Genomic DNA, 17,601 nt, shown 5'->3' on the forward strand with positions numbered 1-17,601 from the left:
ACAGTCTGGTAGGTCTAAACAATGATCACACAGATTAAAATGATCCAGTCATGTCAGATGAGTACTTTAAGGAAGGGAGGAATGATGCATTAAGGATGTCAGTGATCAGCTCAGACACACTGGAGCAGCATTACCAGATAGTGTCCTGTTTGTTCTCCAGACAAACAGTAAACAGTGAGGTCACAGGACAAATCATGAAACAAAAACTGCATTATGTCTTCAGGAGTCTTTGAGTCAGAAATCTCCCGCAACCTCCCCAGTATGGCTTGTCAATTAAGTAAATATTACCAGAGAGAGAAAGGGACAAATCTACTTTTATATGATAAAAGGAAACAGACTGTAGGAAATTCATTGGTTTTTATTCAAAAAGAAAGAAGACATTATTTGCATATTGTGGAAAGGACAGCTCTGTCTCTCTCCACAACAGGGCAGAGACATACAAGTCCTCCGTAAAGCTAAAGTTGGTCTAATGATTACAAGAGGAAGACAGCGGCATAACCAGTATACCAGACATTACAAACACACATACACTTAACATTGGCCTTCCATACATACACAAGCACTTCAAGTTACACTTTTATTATATCAAAGGTAATAACATAAAATAGATCAGAAATGCAAAGGTAATGACAAGAAATAATCATTGAAAACATTGCTTAAGCAATCATCAAAAAAAACAGGAGATTTCAAAACATAAAGCCAGCACATGCACAGACAGTGCACAATTTCTTAGTGGCTGTGGTTCAACAAACAGCATAACACAAAGTAGAAAAAACATGGCAGACTAAAGAACATATTTAAACATCGGTCTTCTCAACAGAAGATGACATCGAAAGATACAAGATCGGAAAGTTCTACTTAAGTTTCAAATGAAACAAACGTAAAAATGGTTTAAAACATTTTTACATTTAAGAAAGCACAAGGCCAGCGGGACAGTCAGGGACACATGCATCCCTGTGCAAAATGGCTAGCTAGTTAGCGGCGCGCGCTAGTAGCGTTTCAATTGTTGACGTCACTCGCTCTGAGACATTGGAGTAGTTGTTTCCCTTGCTCTGCAAGGGCCTCAGCTTTTGTGGAGCGATAGGTAATGATGCTTCGTGGGAGGCAGTTGTTGATGTGTTCAGAGGGTCCCGGGTTCGAGCCCAGGTTGGGACAAGGAGAGGGACGGAAGCAAGACTGCTACACTTGGAAAAAAGAGGCAAGTTCTAGGCCGTGAGGTGAAAGGACGCATTGTTTAAGAATCTGAACTATCCCAGATTAGGGTTTGGCAGAAATGCCCGGCACAAAGATAGTTGCAGGTCAAAGTGCACAAAGGCTGTCAATGAGTCTGTACCACAGCTTAGGAGAACGTACCAGGGCTTCGTGGGGTTTACTGGTAAGAGAAGGCACCGGTTTAGAGGTTAGAGAAGGCACGAGGAGAGAAAGCATTGGCATGCTAAGGCACATAAAGGCATGGGCCAATACTGGGATAGGTATTGAAGGCACAGATATATTTGACAAAGCATAGATATTGATAATTAAGGCACAGTATAGATATGGCCCATTTCCACCCAGACAATCAGCAGGCAAGATGAAGCTGCCTATTACCATAAAGCTTATAGTGTATCTATCCAATCCTCTCCGATCTACAGGAGTACTTAGGGTGTGTCAGGGCTATTTTGTGCATTGGAAGTGCAGTAGAGTATTAGATAGCAGCAGGGACTTGTTGACCACGCCCGGCCCCAGCCCCATGCTGGGCAGTGTACTTCTGAGAATGCCAGCGGGTCTCCTTGTACACAAACCAGGCGTTGCCCGCCCACACGATCATATTCAGGTACCCAAACACCTAGAGGAGAGAGGCAGAGATCACTTTAGTCAGAGTGAGACCATATGGTCAAACATAAGTGAGCATGACAAACACAGTATTTCTGTTGGATGTGTAGAAAAACTAAAGGAAAATGTTACATTTTATCTCTTTTTTATCTATGTAATTTTCATGTAATTCAAGTGAATGTGAACTTGATACATTCTCATTAACAAGCATCATCTGTAAGAAGATAAAAGAACGGTTGAGTTACTCACCACAGAGACATTGAGGGTGCGCATGTTGGCAAAGTCAGTGACCTCGCAGGCCACATCGCTCTCCTTGCAGAGTGCCAGTGTGGAGGTGATGCCCGCTGTCCCGGTGGCATCCTTCACGTTCTGCAGCCCCTTGGCCCATGCTGAGGAACACACTAGCCACAGGAAGGCAATCGCTGCCGTCAGACCAAAATCCTGGGGGAAGAGAGGGAAGAGGGAACCGAAGTCATCATCACTTACTTTGACCTCGTTGGAACCACTTTGTTTCAGCAAGGTTTAAAATGGATAAGGAAGTCCATACAATTGTAGCCTGATCTATGTGTGATGTCTTGGTTGGCGTGACAATGACCAGAGGAGTAATCAAAAGACAGAAAAAAAACAGTTGTAGGACCATGCCAAATAAATTGTTCACATCCTACTGGAAGATATGCATGAATAACTCAAGACATTGGCTTAAAACATGTAGGCCTATTTATTTATTGCGTTTTTTTGGACAGAGACGATGTACAACAAAAACATAAATCTCAGAACGCTGAGAAATTATGTGTTGCACAAGACTTATGATGTCAACTACTCCCTTCACAGAACAGCTCAAACTATCTCGAGACAGAATTGAAAGAGGAGTGGGAGGCCCCGGTGCAAAATTGAGCAACAGGACAAGTACATTAGAGTGTCTAGTTTGAGAAACAGACACCTCACAAGTCCTCAACTGGCAGCTTCATTAAATAGTACCTGCAAAACACCAGTCTCAGACTGGCCAATAAAAATAAAAGATTAAGATGGGCAAAATAACACACACACTGGGATAGAGGAACTCTGTCTAGAAGGCCAGCATCCAGGGTTCGCCTCTTCACTGTTGACATTGAGACTGGTGTTTCAGTCACATCTCGCACCCTACAATACACTTGTCTGTTCAATGCATGTACATACTGTAGATTGCCCACTCCATAGCAAGCTGTTCTATTTGTTGGTGAATTAATTTAATGTCAAGCTAAATATATAGTGGGGCAAAAAAGTATTTAGTCAGCCACCAATTGTGCAAGTTCTCCCACTTAAAAAGATGAGAGAGGCCTGTAATTTTCATCATAGGTACACTTCAACTATGACAGACAAAATGAGAAAAAAAATCCAGAAAATCACATTGTAGGATTTTTAATGAATCTATTTGCAAATTATGGTGGAAAATAAGTGTGAAGGTGCGGACTGCGGCCGCAAAACCTGACTCTAAAGAGGATGGTCCGGGTGGGCATCTCTTCACGGCGGCGGCTCCGGTGCGGGACGTAGACCCCCCTTCACCCGCAGATCCCTTCGCTTTGGTGGTGGCCCTGGTGCATGGGCCTTCACTGGAGGAACTGAGCAGCAGATCATCGCCGACGGAACCAGACCACCGATCATCGCCGGAGGCTCCAGACCGGAGACCCTCGCTGCAGGCTCCGGACCGGGGACCATTGCTGCAGGCTCCGGACCGGGGACCGTCGCTGGAGGCTCCGGACCGCGGATCAATGCTGGAGGCTTCGTGCCATGGATCCTCACTGCAGGCTCACTGCAGGCTCCGGGCCATGGATCATCCCTGGAGGGTCTGTGCCATGGATCATCACTGGAGGCTTTGTGTCATGGATCATCACTGGAGGCTTCGTGCCATGGATCATCAATGGAGGCTTCGTGCCATGGATCATCACTGGAGGCTTCGAACATGGAGCCGGAACAGGTCCCACCGGACTGAGGAGACGTACTGGCAGCCTAGTGAGTGGAGCTCACACGTCCTGGCTGGATACTCACTCCAGCTCGGTGAGTGTGGAGAGCTGGCACAAGATGCACTGGGCTATGACGGCGCACTGGAGGCATAGTGCGTAGAGCCAGCACAGGACACACTGGACCGTGGAGGCACACTGGAGGTCTGGAGCGCAGAGCTTGCATAACTCGTCCTGGCTGGATACCCCCCTTAGCCCGGCAAGTGTGGGGAGCTGGAACAGGCCGCACTGGGCTTTGCTGGCGAACCGGGGACACCGTGTGTAGAGCTGGTGCAGGATAACCTGGGCCGAAGAGACGCACCGGAGGCCAGGAACGCTGAGCCGGCACAATCCGTCCTGGCTGAATGCCCACTCTAGCACGGCCACTGTGGGGAACTTGCATAGAGCGCACCGGGCTGTGGATGCGCACTGAAGGCATGGTGCGCAGACCCGGATAGCATGGTGCTTGACCGGTCACTCGCTCCCCACGGTAAGCACGAGGAGTTGGCTCAGGTCTGAACCCTGACTCTGCCACTCTCCCCGTGTGCCCCCCTCCAAAAAAACATTTTTGGGGCTGCCTCTCGTGCTTGCCTTGTTGCCGTGACCCCTGGTATCGCTGCCGCTCCTCCCTTGCTGTTTCCTCCTGTTTCCATGGCAGGGTCTTGTCCCCTGCCATAACCTCCTCCCATGTCCATGAGGTCCTCCACTCACTCTTCTCCCGGTTCAAGGATCCCTGCTCCTCCTGGCCAAGCTGCTTGGTCCTTTGGTGGTGGCTAGTTCTGTTACGTCTCTCGTCAGAATGAGGATCGGACCAAAGCGCAGCGTGGGAAGTGTTCATGATTTTTATTGATCAAAAAACACTCAAACAAAATAACAAAGTGAAAAAACGAACAGCTCTGTAAGGCTAATAAACTATACAGAAAATAACTACCCGCAAAACACAGGAGGGAAAAAGGCTGCCTAAGTATGATTCTGTATGCCTCTGATTGAGAACCACACTCGGCAAAAAACAAAGAAATAGAAAACATAGAAATAAAGAAACTAGAATGCCCACAGTCACTCCCTGGAATAGACAAAATAGAAAATAAAAGCCTCTCTATGGCCAGGGCGTGACAGCAATCAGTTGGTTGTACATTTTGATTGAACAGATATTCCCATATATTTTCAGTAACTGCATATACCGCCTAAGTTCCTATTCATATTATCACTAACAAATATAATTACAAATATTTTAAAAATCCATTAAGAATGTTTTTTTTATTAATCAGTATATTTGAGTTTAACCATAACATTTGTTGTAATATTTTTTCTATCTTTTCTGGAGGATAAAACTGAAATTGTAACCAGCTTTGTTTGGCGTGTTTAAGAAAGGGCGATACTTTAAACAAAATCAGTCGGATATGAGAAGTTGTAATTTGTATGAAGGCAAAAAGGCCATTTTTGAACAAAGGATGAGCCTTTCTTTAATGATCTACCGGAGAACCATTTTGGGTTTAAGTATAATTTATGTATGAGGTGAGCTTTTAGTGAGAGGTTTAAAGCTTTAATATTTTATCATTTTCTCTGGCTTAGCATTCCAAATAAAATGAAATATTTTTTGCTCATACGATTTAAAAAACGGAGTCATCTGGAGTAGGCAATGCCATTAGTAAGTAAGTAAACTTTGATAGGACCAAAGAGTTAATCAATGTGATTTTTCCATAAATAGACAACTATTTACCTCTCCATAGTTGCAGAATCTTATCTATTTTTGCTAACTTTCTATTGAAATTATTTGTGGTAAATTCATTTATATTTTTTTAGATTTGAATACCAGGCATGTCTACTTCACCATCCACCCATTTTATTGGTAAACTACAAGGTAGTGTAAACACTGTATTTTTTAACGATCCAATACATACATATGGTACACTTGTCATAATTAGGTTTTAATCCAGAGAAGCTAGAAAAGTGATCAAGATCTTCAATGAGACTGTGCAGGGATCCAGATTGTGGACTTAAGAAAAAAACCAGAGTCATCGACATACATTGACACTTTTGTTTTCATCCCCAGGATTTCTAACCCATGTTCTTGTTGGATCTAATTTTAATAGCTAGCATTTCAATGGCCATAATAAATAGATATGGAGACAACGGACAGCCTTGCTTTACTCCTCTTAAAAGCTCAATACTTTCTGAGAAGTATCCATTATTTACTATTTTACATCTGGGGTTGCTGTACATAACTTTAACCAATTGTATAAGAGATTCGTCAAAATTAAAGTAATGAAGGCATTTATATAGAAATTCTAGTCTTACTTTATCAAACGCCTTTTCAAAATATGCTATGAAGACCAGGCCTGGTATCTTCGATGTTTCATAATGTTCAATTGTTTCAAGTAATTGTCGTATATTATCTCCAATATATCGTCAATGTAAAAAACCTGTCTGATCAGGATGAACAATATCTGGTAAAACCTTTTATATTCTATGTGATACGCATTTCACCAGGATTTTCACATCACAACATTGAAGTGTTAGAGGCCTCCAGTTTCTTAAATGGACTGGATCTTTATACTTACCATGTGGGTCCTGTTTTAGAAGTTATGAAATCAGACCTTCCTGTTGAGTACCTGAAAGTCTACCATTTGTATTAGAGTAATTAAAACATGCTAATAATGGATATTTGAGTACATCAAAAAGGTATGATATACTTCTACTGGTATACTGTCAAGCCCTGGTGTTTTTCCAGACTGAAAATATTTTATTTCCTCAAAATGTCCTCTTCTGTAAGCCTTCACACAGGTCTTTCTGTAAATGTGTTAATTTTACATTATTAGTATTATTAGTATTATTAGGAAAGAAATCCTTACAGTTAACATCATGCAGTGGAAATGGAGGATACAAAAGAAAACATGCATAAAATATTTAGCTTCTTCTTTCAAAATATAATTTGGTGAATCATGGATAACTCCATTTGTAACGAGTTTCTGTAAATTATTTTTGGTAGAATTCCTATGTTGAAGAGTCAAGAAAAATGTTGTGCATTTTTCACCATTTCCCATCCAATTCGATTTATTTTTGTAATATAATACACTTAATCGTTCTTGAATAAGTACCTCCATTTCTTTTCGTTTTTCCTCTAACCTATTTTGTGCCTCTATAGTAGTGTCGCATACAATAAGGGGATCTGCTGTAACTATGTTGTGCAAAAAAAAGTAAATTATGAATTATTTTGTTTTAGTCAAGAACAAATTGTCTTTCAATAGGTTTTGATTAAATTTCCAATATCCCCGTCTACGTGGAATTCTGTAAGAGTTAAATGGAGGCCAATTAGACGGTGTTCCGATCGCATTCGGTCTCCTATTAATATTTTTTTTTTTTACTTTTGATGTCAGCAAGAATGAGACTAGGAAGAAATCAATAATGTATTTTGCTGGTCGGAACAGTGGAACTGAACAAAAAATAATAAAGGTTCTGTTAATTTTGATTCCAACCCCTGCTTAGAACGTAAACTCTCATCAAAGAGAACTACACCCCTGAACCATATGTCCACCTGAACCTAGCAAGAAACCAAAGGTCAGTTTGTGCACAAGTCAGATCCCGCACCCTCCCTCTGGCTATAGAGACAGGCAGACTTAACAGATTGCCTAAAGAAAAGAGAATTTTCCTAATGTGTGATCTTGGGAAAATCGAAAACAAAATCCATTTAGTGTTTTATTGCCCTCTGTATAATGATCTCAGATGTTCTTTGATGATCTGAGATGTTATTTTTTGTAAACATTTTGATGATAACCCTGAAGTATTCTGGTTACGGGACAAGCAGAGGCTTGAATTTTGTTTCAGACAGGGTGTGTTTGAGATTTCTCAGTTTGTTCACATTGCCTAGAGGAGAAGGAGAAATGTACCGTTTGTGTAGTGTGGCTAGATGGTAGCTGTACTTGTTATTGTAGGTGTATAATTTGTCAAATGTTATTTTGTTTTGAGTACAAGTAAAATGGTACTATGTTTAGTAGTGTCTTGTAAGCCCATGTGGGCTGGGCACAAGTAGGTGTATTACACTTAAATAAATAATTTCAATCAAAATCAAATCACATCAATCATATTAATGTCAAGTCACATATGGGGATTTCAATCTAGGTTTTGTCCTTTTACTTTCCCAGTACTCACAAACATAGGGCCGAAGTCAGAGTCGATGTACATGTGCATGTAGCCCAGGTAGACGAGCAACGCCACTATAGAGTACAGGAAACAGATGATGGCCACACCCACAAAGAACTGGGCCGAGGAGGCGGAGTCTCCCACCAGGTGGGTGACGGGCACGGAGTGGTTACACAGAGTGGTGTTGGCCTCCAGTAGAGCAACCAGGTTTAACCTGGGGACACAACACAGCTTTATACTTCAGTGTACGTGATATAACAAGAGTTATCCAGGGTATTTCAGTAAGAGATCAGTGTCACACTGTAAATATACTGAACAAAAATATAAACGCAACATGCAAAAATTTCAAAGATTTGACTGAGTTACAGTTCATAAGGAAATCAGTCAATTGAAATAAATTAATTAGGCCCTAATCTATGGATTTCACATGACTGAGAATACAGATATGCATCTGTTGGTCACAGATACCTTTAAAAAAAAAAGGTATGGGCGTGGATCAGAAAACCAGTCAGTATCTGGTGTGACCACCATTTGCCTCATGCAGCGCGACACATCTCTTTCGCAGGCTGATGATTGTTGTCCCACTCCTCTTCAATGGCAGTGGAAAGTTGCTGGATATGGCGGAAACTGGAACACGCTGTCGTACACGTCAATCCAGAGCATCCCAAACATGCTCAATGGGTGACATGTCTGGTGAGTATACAGGCCATGGAAGAACTGGGACATTTTCAACTTCTGTACAGATGCTTGTGAAATGGGGCGGTGCATTATACTGCTGAAATATGAGGTGATGGCGACGGATGAATGGCACGACAATGGGCCTCAGGATCTTGTCACGGATCTCTGTGCATTCAAAATGCCATCGATAAATGCAATTGTGTTCGTTGTCCGTAGCTTATGCCTGACCATACAATAACTCCGCCGCCACCATGGGGCACCCTGTTCACAATGTTGACATCAGCAAACCGCTCGCCCATACAATGCCATACATGTGGTCTGCAGTTGTGAGGCTGGTTGGACGTACTGTCAAATTCTATAACATGACGTTGGAGGCGGCTTATGATAGAGAAATCAACATTCAATTCTCTGGCAATAGCACTGTTGGACAGTCTGCAGTCAGTATGCCAATTGCACGCTCCCTCAAAACATGAGACATCTGTGGCATTGTGTTGTGTGACATAACTGCACATTTTAGAGTGGCCTTTTATTGTCCCCAGCACAAGGTGCACCTGTGTAATTATCATGCTGTTTAATCAGCTTCTTGATATGCAACAACTGTCAGGTGTGGATTATCTTGGAAAATGAGAAATGTTCACTAACAGGGATGCAAACAAATTTGTGCACAAACTTTGAGAGAAATAAGCTTTTTGTGCATATAGAACATTTCTGGGATCTTTTATTTCAGCTCATGAAACATGGGACCAACACTTGACGTGTTGCATTTATATTTTTGATCAGGTTACTTATTCCCAGGGGATATATAATGACAATAACAAGAGGATAGAATGGAGACTTTATATTGTCAAAATTTCAGCTGCAAATCTTTCGGATTGACAATTAAAAAGTATCCTTTGTGTCATCTAGTTTAACCTGATACATCTTCACTGTACAGGTCACTTCCTGTTTGTGTCATACTACACCTGGAATAAACCCCAGTCCTTACACTGCACAAGAAAATACTCATTCAGTTTAATGGAGGAAATGATCAGTTGAGGTCATGGGGTCAAGTTGTTTCCTCCACCATGAACATCCTCCTACAGATGAAAAAGTTTTTTTTTTTTTGTGCAGGGTCTAATAGTTGTATGGGGTATCAACCACAGTAACACACAGAGAGAGAGGACTGACTGACACCCACCTGAAGGGATAGCTAAAAGTAACATTCAGCGTCTCGTTCCTTCCTTCACCGCAGAAGAGGGACACGATATTCGTGCCAGAATACCCCCCACAGCTCCCAAACGCAAAGATGGCTGTCAGCTGTTTAAAACAGAGAAAGAAAGAGTGATTGAGAGAAAGAGAGATATCAGGTCAACTGTTTTAGCTGAGCAGGGAGAATGGAGAAACATTGCTTACACTGGGGACATACTGTAAGATACTGTAGTAGACCAGCTCAGGGGGGGGTGTTTTGATAAACGGAATGAAAGAATTGAATAGCACGCATGCAACATCACACCCGACAAACAGTAAGCTTGCCAAGAACAAGAAGGATCTAACGGTCTATATAAAGATCTGTTCTGATCCTCTTTTCGTTCTCTCTGCTGCAAACTATGTTGTTCTCTGTTGATACTCTCTCTCTCTAGATGTAGGCTAGAGGGAGTTAGAGTGTAATAATACACTGCACCTTCAGAATGAATCAGTTTCGGGTACAAGTTGCCCCTAAGCCCAGAGCTAGGAACAGCTTTACCCTTTCTAATAGGAACTAATAGGACAAAGAAACACACAACTGACCTGAGATCAGTGTCTAGGGTGAACTTAATCTTACTTTGTGACTGTGCCTCCATTCTTTCTCGCCCTTCTGCAGATGTTTTTATTTCACAGTGTGACAACTTCTTGTTGACTGACTACCTCATTGTAGAAATGTGTGCCATCTCACAGCAATTAATATCTAGTGAGCACTGCAAATGCACAGACAGAGACAATAGCCTGTTGTGTAGAAGTCTATGGTCAGATGACTGGGGTGTTGCTGCCTGTCTGGCCTGCAGCCTGTATCTTGAAGGATTTGCACAGTGAGAGAGAGAGAGAGAAGAGCTAAATGTTTAACCTAATTTCCTCCTGCATAGCTACACAGGATTCATTTGACTGAGTTATGCAGACTAACGGTTTTCTTGTGGTGAAGGAGAGGCGGACCAAAACGCAGCGTGGTTATATTGATTCATGTTTAATAAAAATAGGTAAACACGAACACTTCAAAACAATAAACGTGGAAAACCAAAAACAGCCCTATCTGGTGCAAAACACAGAGACAGGAACAATCACCCACAAACACACAGTGAAACCCAGGCTACCTAAGTATGATTCTCAATCAGAGACAACTAATGACACCTGTCTCTGATTGAGAACCATACTAGGCCGAAACATAGAAATACCCAAAACATAGAAAAACAAACAGACTGCCCACCCCAACTCACACCCTGACCATACTAAATAATGACAAAACAAAGGAAATAAAGGTCAGAACGTGACACAGACATGTCGGTTAAACTTGATTAATGCATTTTCTCCAAAAGCATGGATTCTGAGGACATGGTTTCGAAAGTGGAAGGAATGAAACCCTGGCCTGAAAACTGGATCACATCTTTCAGTTCTGATTAACTCTCTAAGCCTTGGGGAGAGGTTTACTAAGCTAACATATGGAATTGTTTTAAGATGGTCATACCATGGATAATTTAGCTATTTGATTTAGAATTTTAGGACCCCTGTAGGTATAAAATAAATATAAAAAAATGATTTGATAAAATATTCAATTTGACCATTACGACTATAGCCCATAGAAACGCATTGAATAACACATTCCAGGCAAAAACACAGTAAAGAAATCTTAAGGAATAAGGTTTTGAAGTATCTGTCCTACATATAGGAGATACAGCCTAAGAAAGCTTATGAAATATGAGGTTTTTGGACACATATTTAACCCCCAAACGACCTCCAAACTTCCATTAATTTTTTAAACTGGTACGGGGTTTGTAGGTTCAGACACTACATGTGAGAATACCGTTTTTTGGGTTGTCTAATGTTAATGGTCTTACAAACACAGATGTAGCTCGGCCACCTCCCACCGCAGACTTTGCTAAAATGGAGAGTTGAATGAATGTCATACTGTAGGCTATCATTATTTTGTCATTGCAGAATCAGGAGAAAAGAGACTGACAAAATAAAACAAAACTGTGACACATTAGTTAAGAAATAACTGATGAAAGCTTGTGTGGTTTGCTCCAACATGCAACATGATTGAAGTGCAAAAAAACGTGATATACAGTATTTTCTATTTTATTTTCTCAGGCCACAGCCCCGAACTAGAGTGAAAACTCCCTCCGCTATTAGAACTGTTGAGCTGCAGATTTTCTCCAGTAGGATTCTGGACAGTGTCGCCTACTTACCCATTCTACAAATTTGATGAATCCCAGCGGTTCCTTGAGAGGCGCCAAGTTCAGTCGAAATCCTGTCATCATCTCCCCCGACTCCCCACCTATCTAAATATTATCTGAATGAAAATTAAGTATATGTTGCCAGAAAGTAACAAAACACGTTTCAATAAGTTTGACAGAATGACGTGGTACTGCGGGCAAAGCTTTGTGCGCTCCGTTTTGGTGATGCCTCTCCCTTCTACGCAAATACCGGAGGCTACTGTAACGGCGTTCTTCGTTTGTTGAGAGAGAGGACCGAAATGCAGCGTGGTGATTACTCATGTTCTTTAATCAATAATTGACGATACATGAAATAACTAAACGAATACGAAAACAACAAACGGAACGTGAAACCTAAATACAGCCTATCTGGTGAACACTACACAAAGACAGGAACAATCACCCACAAACACACAGTGAAACCCAGGCTACCTAAATATGGTTCCCAATCAGAGACATTGACGAACACCTGCCTCTGATTGAGAACCATATCAGGCCGAACATAGAACTAGACCAAAACATAGAAAAACAAACATAGACTACCCACCCAACTCACGCCCTGACCATACTAAATAAATACAAAAACAACGGAAATAGAGGTCAGAACGTGACAGTACCCCCCCCCAAAGGTGCGGACTCCGGCCGCAAAACCTTGACCTATAGGGGAGGGTCTGGGTGGGCGTCTGTCCACGGTGGCGGCTCTGGCGCGGGACGCGGACCCCACTTCGCCATTGTCCTAGTCCGCCTTATTGTCCGCCTCCGTGGCTTACTCACCCTGCCCACCCCTCTCAATGACCCCACTGGACAGAGGGGCTGCTTGGGACAGAGGGGCAGCTGCTCGGGACAGAGGGGCAGCTGCTCGGGACAGAGGGGCAGCTGCCCGGGACAGAGGGGCAGCTGCTCGGGACAGAGGGGCAGCTGCTCGGGACAGAGGGGCAGCTGCTCGGGACAGAGGGGCAGCTGCTCGGGGCAGAGGGGCAGCTGCTCGGGGCAGAGGGGCTCCGGCAGAGGCGCCGGGCAGGCGGGAGGCTCCGGCAGCGGCGCCGGACAGGCGGGAGGCTCCGGCAGCGGCGCCGGACAGGCGGGAGGCTCCGGCAGCGGCGCCGGACAGGCGGGAGGCTCCGGCAGCGGCGCCGGACAGGCGGGAGGCTCCGGCAGCGGCGCCGGACAGGCGGGAGGCTCCGGCAGCGGCGCCGGACAGGCGGGAGGCTCCGGCAGCGGCGCCGGACAGGCGGGAGGCTCCGGCAGCGGCGCCGGACAGGCGGGAGGCTCCGGCAGAGGCGCCGGACAGGCGGGAGGCTCCGGCAGCGGCGCCGGACAGGCGGGAGGCTCCGGCAGCGGCGCCGGACAGGCGGGAGGCTCCGGCAGCGGCGCCGGACAGGCGGGAGGCTCCGGCAGCGGCGCCGGACAGGCGGGAGGCTCCGGCAGAGGCGCCGGACAGGCGGGAGGCTCCGGCAGAGGCGCCGGACAGGCGGGAGGCTCCGGCAGAGGCGCCGGACAGGCGGGAGGCTCCGGCAGAGGCGCCGGACAGGCGGGAGGCTCCGGCAGAGGCGCCGGACAAGAGGAAGGCTCTGGACGGATGGGCCGGAGAGACAGCCTGGTACGGGGAGCTGCCACCGGAGGGCTGGGGTGTGGAGGTGGTGACGGATAGACCGGGCCGTGCAGGCGCACTGGAGCTCTTGAGCACCGAGCCTGCCCAACCTTACCCGGTTGAATGGTCCCGGTCGCCCTGCCAGTGCAGCAAGGTGGAATAGCCCGCACTGGGCTATGCAGGCGAACCGGGGACACCGTGCGCAAGGCTGGTGCCATGTAAGCCGGCCCAAGGAGACGCACTGGAGACCAGATGCGTAGAGCCGGCTTCATGGCACTTGGCTCGATGCCCACTCTAGCCCGGCCGATACGCGGAGCTGGAATGTACCGCACCGGGCTGTGCACCCGCACTGGGGACACCGTGCGCTCCACAGCATAACACGGTGCCTGCCCGGTCTCTCTAGCCCCCCGGTAACCACAGGGAGTTTGCGCAGGTCTCCTACCTGGCGTAGCCATACTCCCTGTTAGCCCCCCCCCAAGAAATTTTTGGGGCTGACTCCCGGGCTTCCATCCACGACGCCGCGCTGCCTCCTCATACCAGCGCCTCTCCGCTTTCGCCGCCTCCCGTTCTTCCTTGGGGCGGCGATATTCTCCTGGCTGAGCCCAAGGTCCTTTACCGTCTAATTCGTCCTCCCAACTAGTATACTCCATGCCATTGCTGTCCATAACGTCCTCCCTTCGCTGCTGCCTGTTAACACGCTGCTCGGTCCGGGTGTGGTGGGTGATTCTGTAACGGCGTTCTTCGTTTGTTGAGAGAGAGGACCGAAATGCAGCGTGGTGATTACTCATGTTCTTTAATCAATAATTGACGATACATGAAATAACTAAACGAATACGAAAACAACAAACGGAACGTGAAACCTAAATACAGCCTATCTGGTGAACACTACACAAAGACAGGAACAATCACCCACAAACACACAGTGAAACCCAGGCTACCTAAATATGGTTCCCAATCAGAGACATTGACGAACACCTGCCTCTGATTGAGAACCATATCAGGCCGAACATAGAACTAGACCAAAACATAGAAAAACAAACATAGACTACCCACCCAACTCACGCCCTGACCATACTAAATAAATACAAAAACAACGGAAATAGAGGTCAGAACGTGACAGCTACAGTAGAAAAAAATATGAAAAACGGTCAAAGTTTGCCTTTACAGAGTAATTTTTACTCTCTCGGTAGATAGTTGCAGTTTAAATAAATTAGGATTAGGTCTACTTAGCAAATCCTAAAATGATTAAACAACTGATAGACTAACGATGGAAAGTAACGGTTCTCTCAACTGCGCGTCTCGAATTTCTTATCCCAAAGGACACTGTGTAAGCCTGCAGATGACTGTAAAAATTATGTCTGTCTTTCCCACTAAGCTGCTGAACCTTCGGTCTCTGTTTGGAAAAATCTTTCGGTCTCTTGTTGCAAGTTTCTGCTACTCTTGGAAAGGGAAGGGGGATACCTAGTCAGTTGTACAGCTGAATGCATTCAACTGAAAAGAAAATCACCAAACTGATAATTCTTTAAATTCCTTCACATAATATGGGGTATCGGGCAGTTCAAAAGAAGCAGGTAGAGTAATCTATATGTCTATAGCGGTGAATTCTGACCTCAATTGTAACAGTAACGGTCAGTACTGTTCAATATCAGGGAGGAAGTTTTTTTTCCATGAGTATAGCCTTAGCCCCATAGGGTGGCGCACAATTTTTCCAGTGTCGTCCGGGTTAGGGGAGGGTTTTGCCAGTCGGGGTAGGCCATCATTGTAAATAAGAATTTGTTCTTAACTGACTTGTCTAGTTAAATAAAAAAAATTATAATACAGCATATTGGATGACTCATTCATATTCCATTCACCCAGTTCAATGTAACAGCGATAGGTTTAGGCTACTACATGATACTCACATTTTCCCTATACCCATCATGAGGTTGCTACAACCTAGCCTATGAATGAAAGTTTACAACTGTAGGTGCACATAGGTCAAGAGACACATTTGAGGTGACAGACAAGTGACACATGGACAGACAGTGACATTCAATACTGCATCAAGCTGATATAGGGTGTTATCATTAGTCCAACAGTTGCAGAGGAGAGTTTTTATTGGACAAATTCAGGTATGTGTATCCCCATTTGTTCTGTTAAATTAACTTTTTCAACAGAATCGGCGGAATGAATACACCCGACCACACGTAAACACAGTTCACTTTCATAGCAGTCATGTTGTATTCCTTCTCACGCCTAAGTGCTCTCCTCCTCTCACCTCTTCCCTTGTGAACTTCAATGCACAACACATCAGCTGTATGTGACCAGGCGAAAAAAACTTTCCAAACCGCTACACACAGCCTACATCATTGTCATCATATTAGCTAAAGTAATGTCATTATCAGCATAGCTAATAGAACTAATGCGGTAGTAAACATGTTACAATCATGCAGTAACGTTGACGTACCATCAGTAAGCAGTTACACCGGCGGGCCCGGTGGCAATAAATGAGTAATACCGAAAGCTTAACTTGACTTGGAAGAGTTCCAGTGCTGTGTTGGAAAGTCATATCCAGCTAGCAAACAGTAAGCTAAATTAGCTAGCTGCATTTGCTAGCTAAGTAAGTGAAACTGAAAAAAAATGATATTCTCTCTGTCAGATTCTCTCTTGCTTCTCCTTCATTTTGGAAGAAATTAATTTGTTTAAAACTGTTCAGCTATTGTCTTGCTCTCTTTAAGTCAACTACTCTCCACATTGTATACACTGCAGTGCTAGCTAGCTGTAGCATATGTTTTCAATACTAGATTAATTATCTGATCCTTTGATTGGGTGGACAACATGTCATGATGCAAGAGCTCTGATAGGCTGGAGAGGGTCCTCCGGAATTTGTCATAATTACTGTGTAAGTCTATGGAAGGATGGTGAGAACCATGAGAACCAGAACGGGGGTGAGAACCAGAACTTCTATCTTTTGTATTGAAGTCAATGTACCCAGAGGAGTGTCGTGGAAATTATACACAGGGACACTCAAATTCAATCTTAAATTAATCATTCTTTATTATCAGCGTGCTGGAGAGGTTCCAACCAACTAAATGCATCAAGTACACATATCGATCAGGAGCTTTCTTCTTTGGGGCAGTCCCGTTATCCCTTATATACTAGTTATAAACATGTTACATAGGCATAGTTAATAGGGTTGGTTCCAGCATGTCTGATTAGAGGGGGTGAGGTTCACCCTGTTCTCGGCCAAATTATCCATTCCATGCATCTAGATACCATCTGTGGTTACCTCGAGAGAGAGAGAGAGAGAGGACAGACCAGAACAACAGTTTAGTTTATGGCATTTCTGATTCAGGAAATCCAGACAAATTATTCACTGTTTGATACATTATTACTACTACCAATATTCTTAATACAAATGTCTAAAACAAATGTCAAAGAGAGTAACACACAGTTGAAACCATTTTCCCCCACCAAATGGACTTATACTCCCCTATCATCTTGGCGAGTTACAGGGTCAGGTAGTCAGAGGGCTAGTCCTTAGGGAGACATCCCAACGACCCAGCAGACCCAATCTGGTGAGGTTTTTATTGAAGCAAGACAAAACCAAACCAACAAAACAGCAGCAGCAATACACTTATTCATATAAAACTAGAGGTGGGGGGAAACTTCAATCCATTTGAAGTAACTGTCAACCATTATCAACATATTTTTTTTCCTTTTACAGTCAGGCATGCGAAGAAAATATATTTGCATATTTACCAAAGGGCCCCAGGGGACTGGTAATTTCCCCTTTTGACACATGACTCACATCATGATTCATGTATCCAAATAAACACTGGCTGTTAAATCAAAATAACAAATCAAATTAAAATTACAACCCTTGACGACTCCATCTTAACTTAATTGTATCCCAAACGGTAATTCAATGAATAGTCTAGAGACAGGTTCCCTCATTCAGGGACAGTGCTCTCTCTATCTC

The 17,601-nt window shown here is 44.2% G+C and overlaps 1 protein-coding gene across 2 annotated transcripts; it reads right to left on the reverse strand.

The window, feature by feature from the left end:
* Nucleotides 1-343: 343 nt before the first annotated feature.
* On the reverse strand, nt 344-15,252 carry LOC110500206 (synaptophysin-like protein 1). Of its 2 annotated transcripts, XM_036957587.1 has the most exons (6): nt 14,765-15,252; nt 12,023-12,270; nt 9,784-9,902; nt 7,938-8,142; nt 2,062-2,253; nt 344-1,825 (listed from the first exon to the last, which is right to left on the reverse strand). In XM_036957587.1, exons 2-6 carry the CDS (start codon nt 12,092-12,094, stop codon nt 1,685-1,687), a joined length of 729 nt encoding a protein of 242 aa, XP_036813482.1. In that variant the 5' UTR covers nt 12,095-12,270; nt 14,765-15,252; the 3' UTR covers nt 344-1,684. The 2 variants fall into 2 exon arrangements, with proteins under 2 accessions (XP_036813482.1, XP_036813483.1); XM_036957588.1 differs by lacking the exons at nt 7,938-8,142; nt 9,784-9,902; nt 14,765-15,252 and having other exon boundaries at nt 12,023-12,268.
* Nucleotides 15,253-17,601: the final 2,349 nt, after the last annotated feature.

This window comes from Oncorhynchus mykiss, chromosome 21 (genome assembly GCF_013265735.2).
Source record: "Oncorhynchus mykiss isolate Arlee chromosome 21, USDA_OmykA_1.1, whole genome shotgun sequence".
Classification (NCBI taxonomy): Eukaryota; Metazoa; Chordata; class Actinopteri; order Salmoniformes; family Salmonidae; genus Oncorhynchus; species Oncorhynchus mykiss.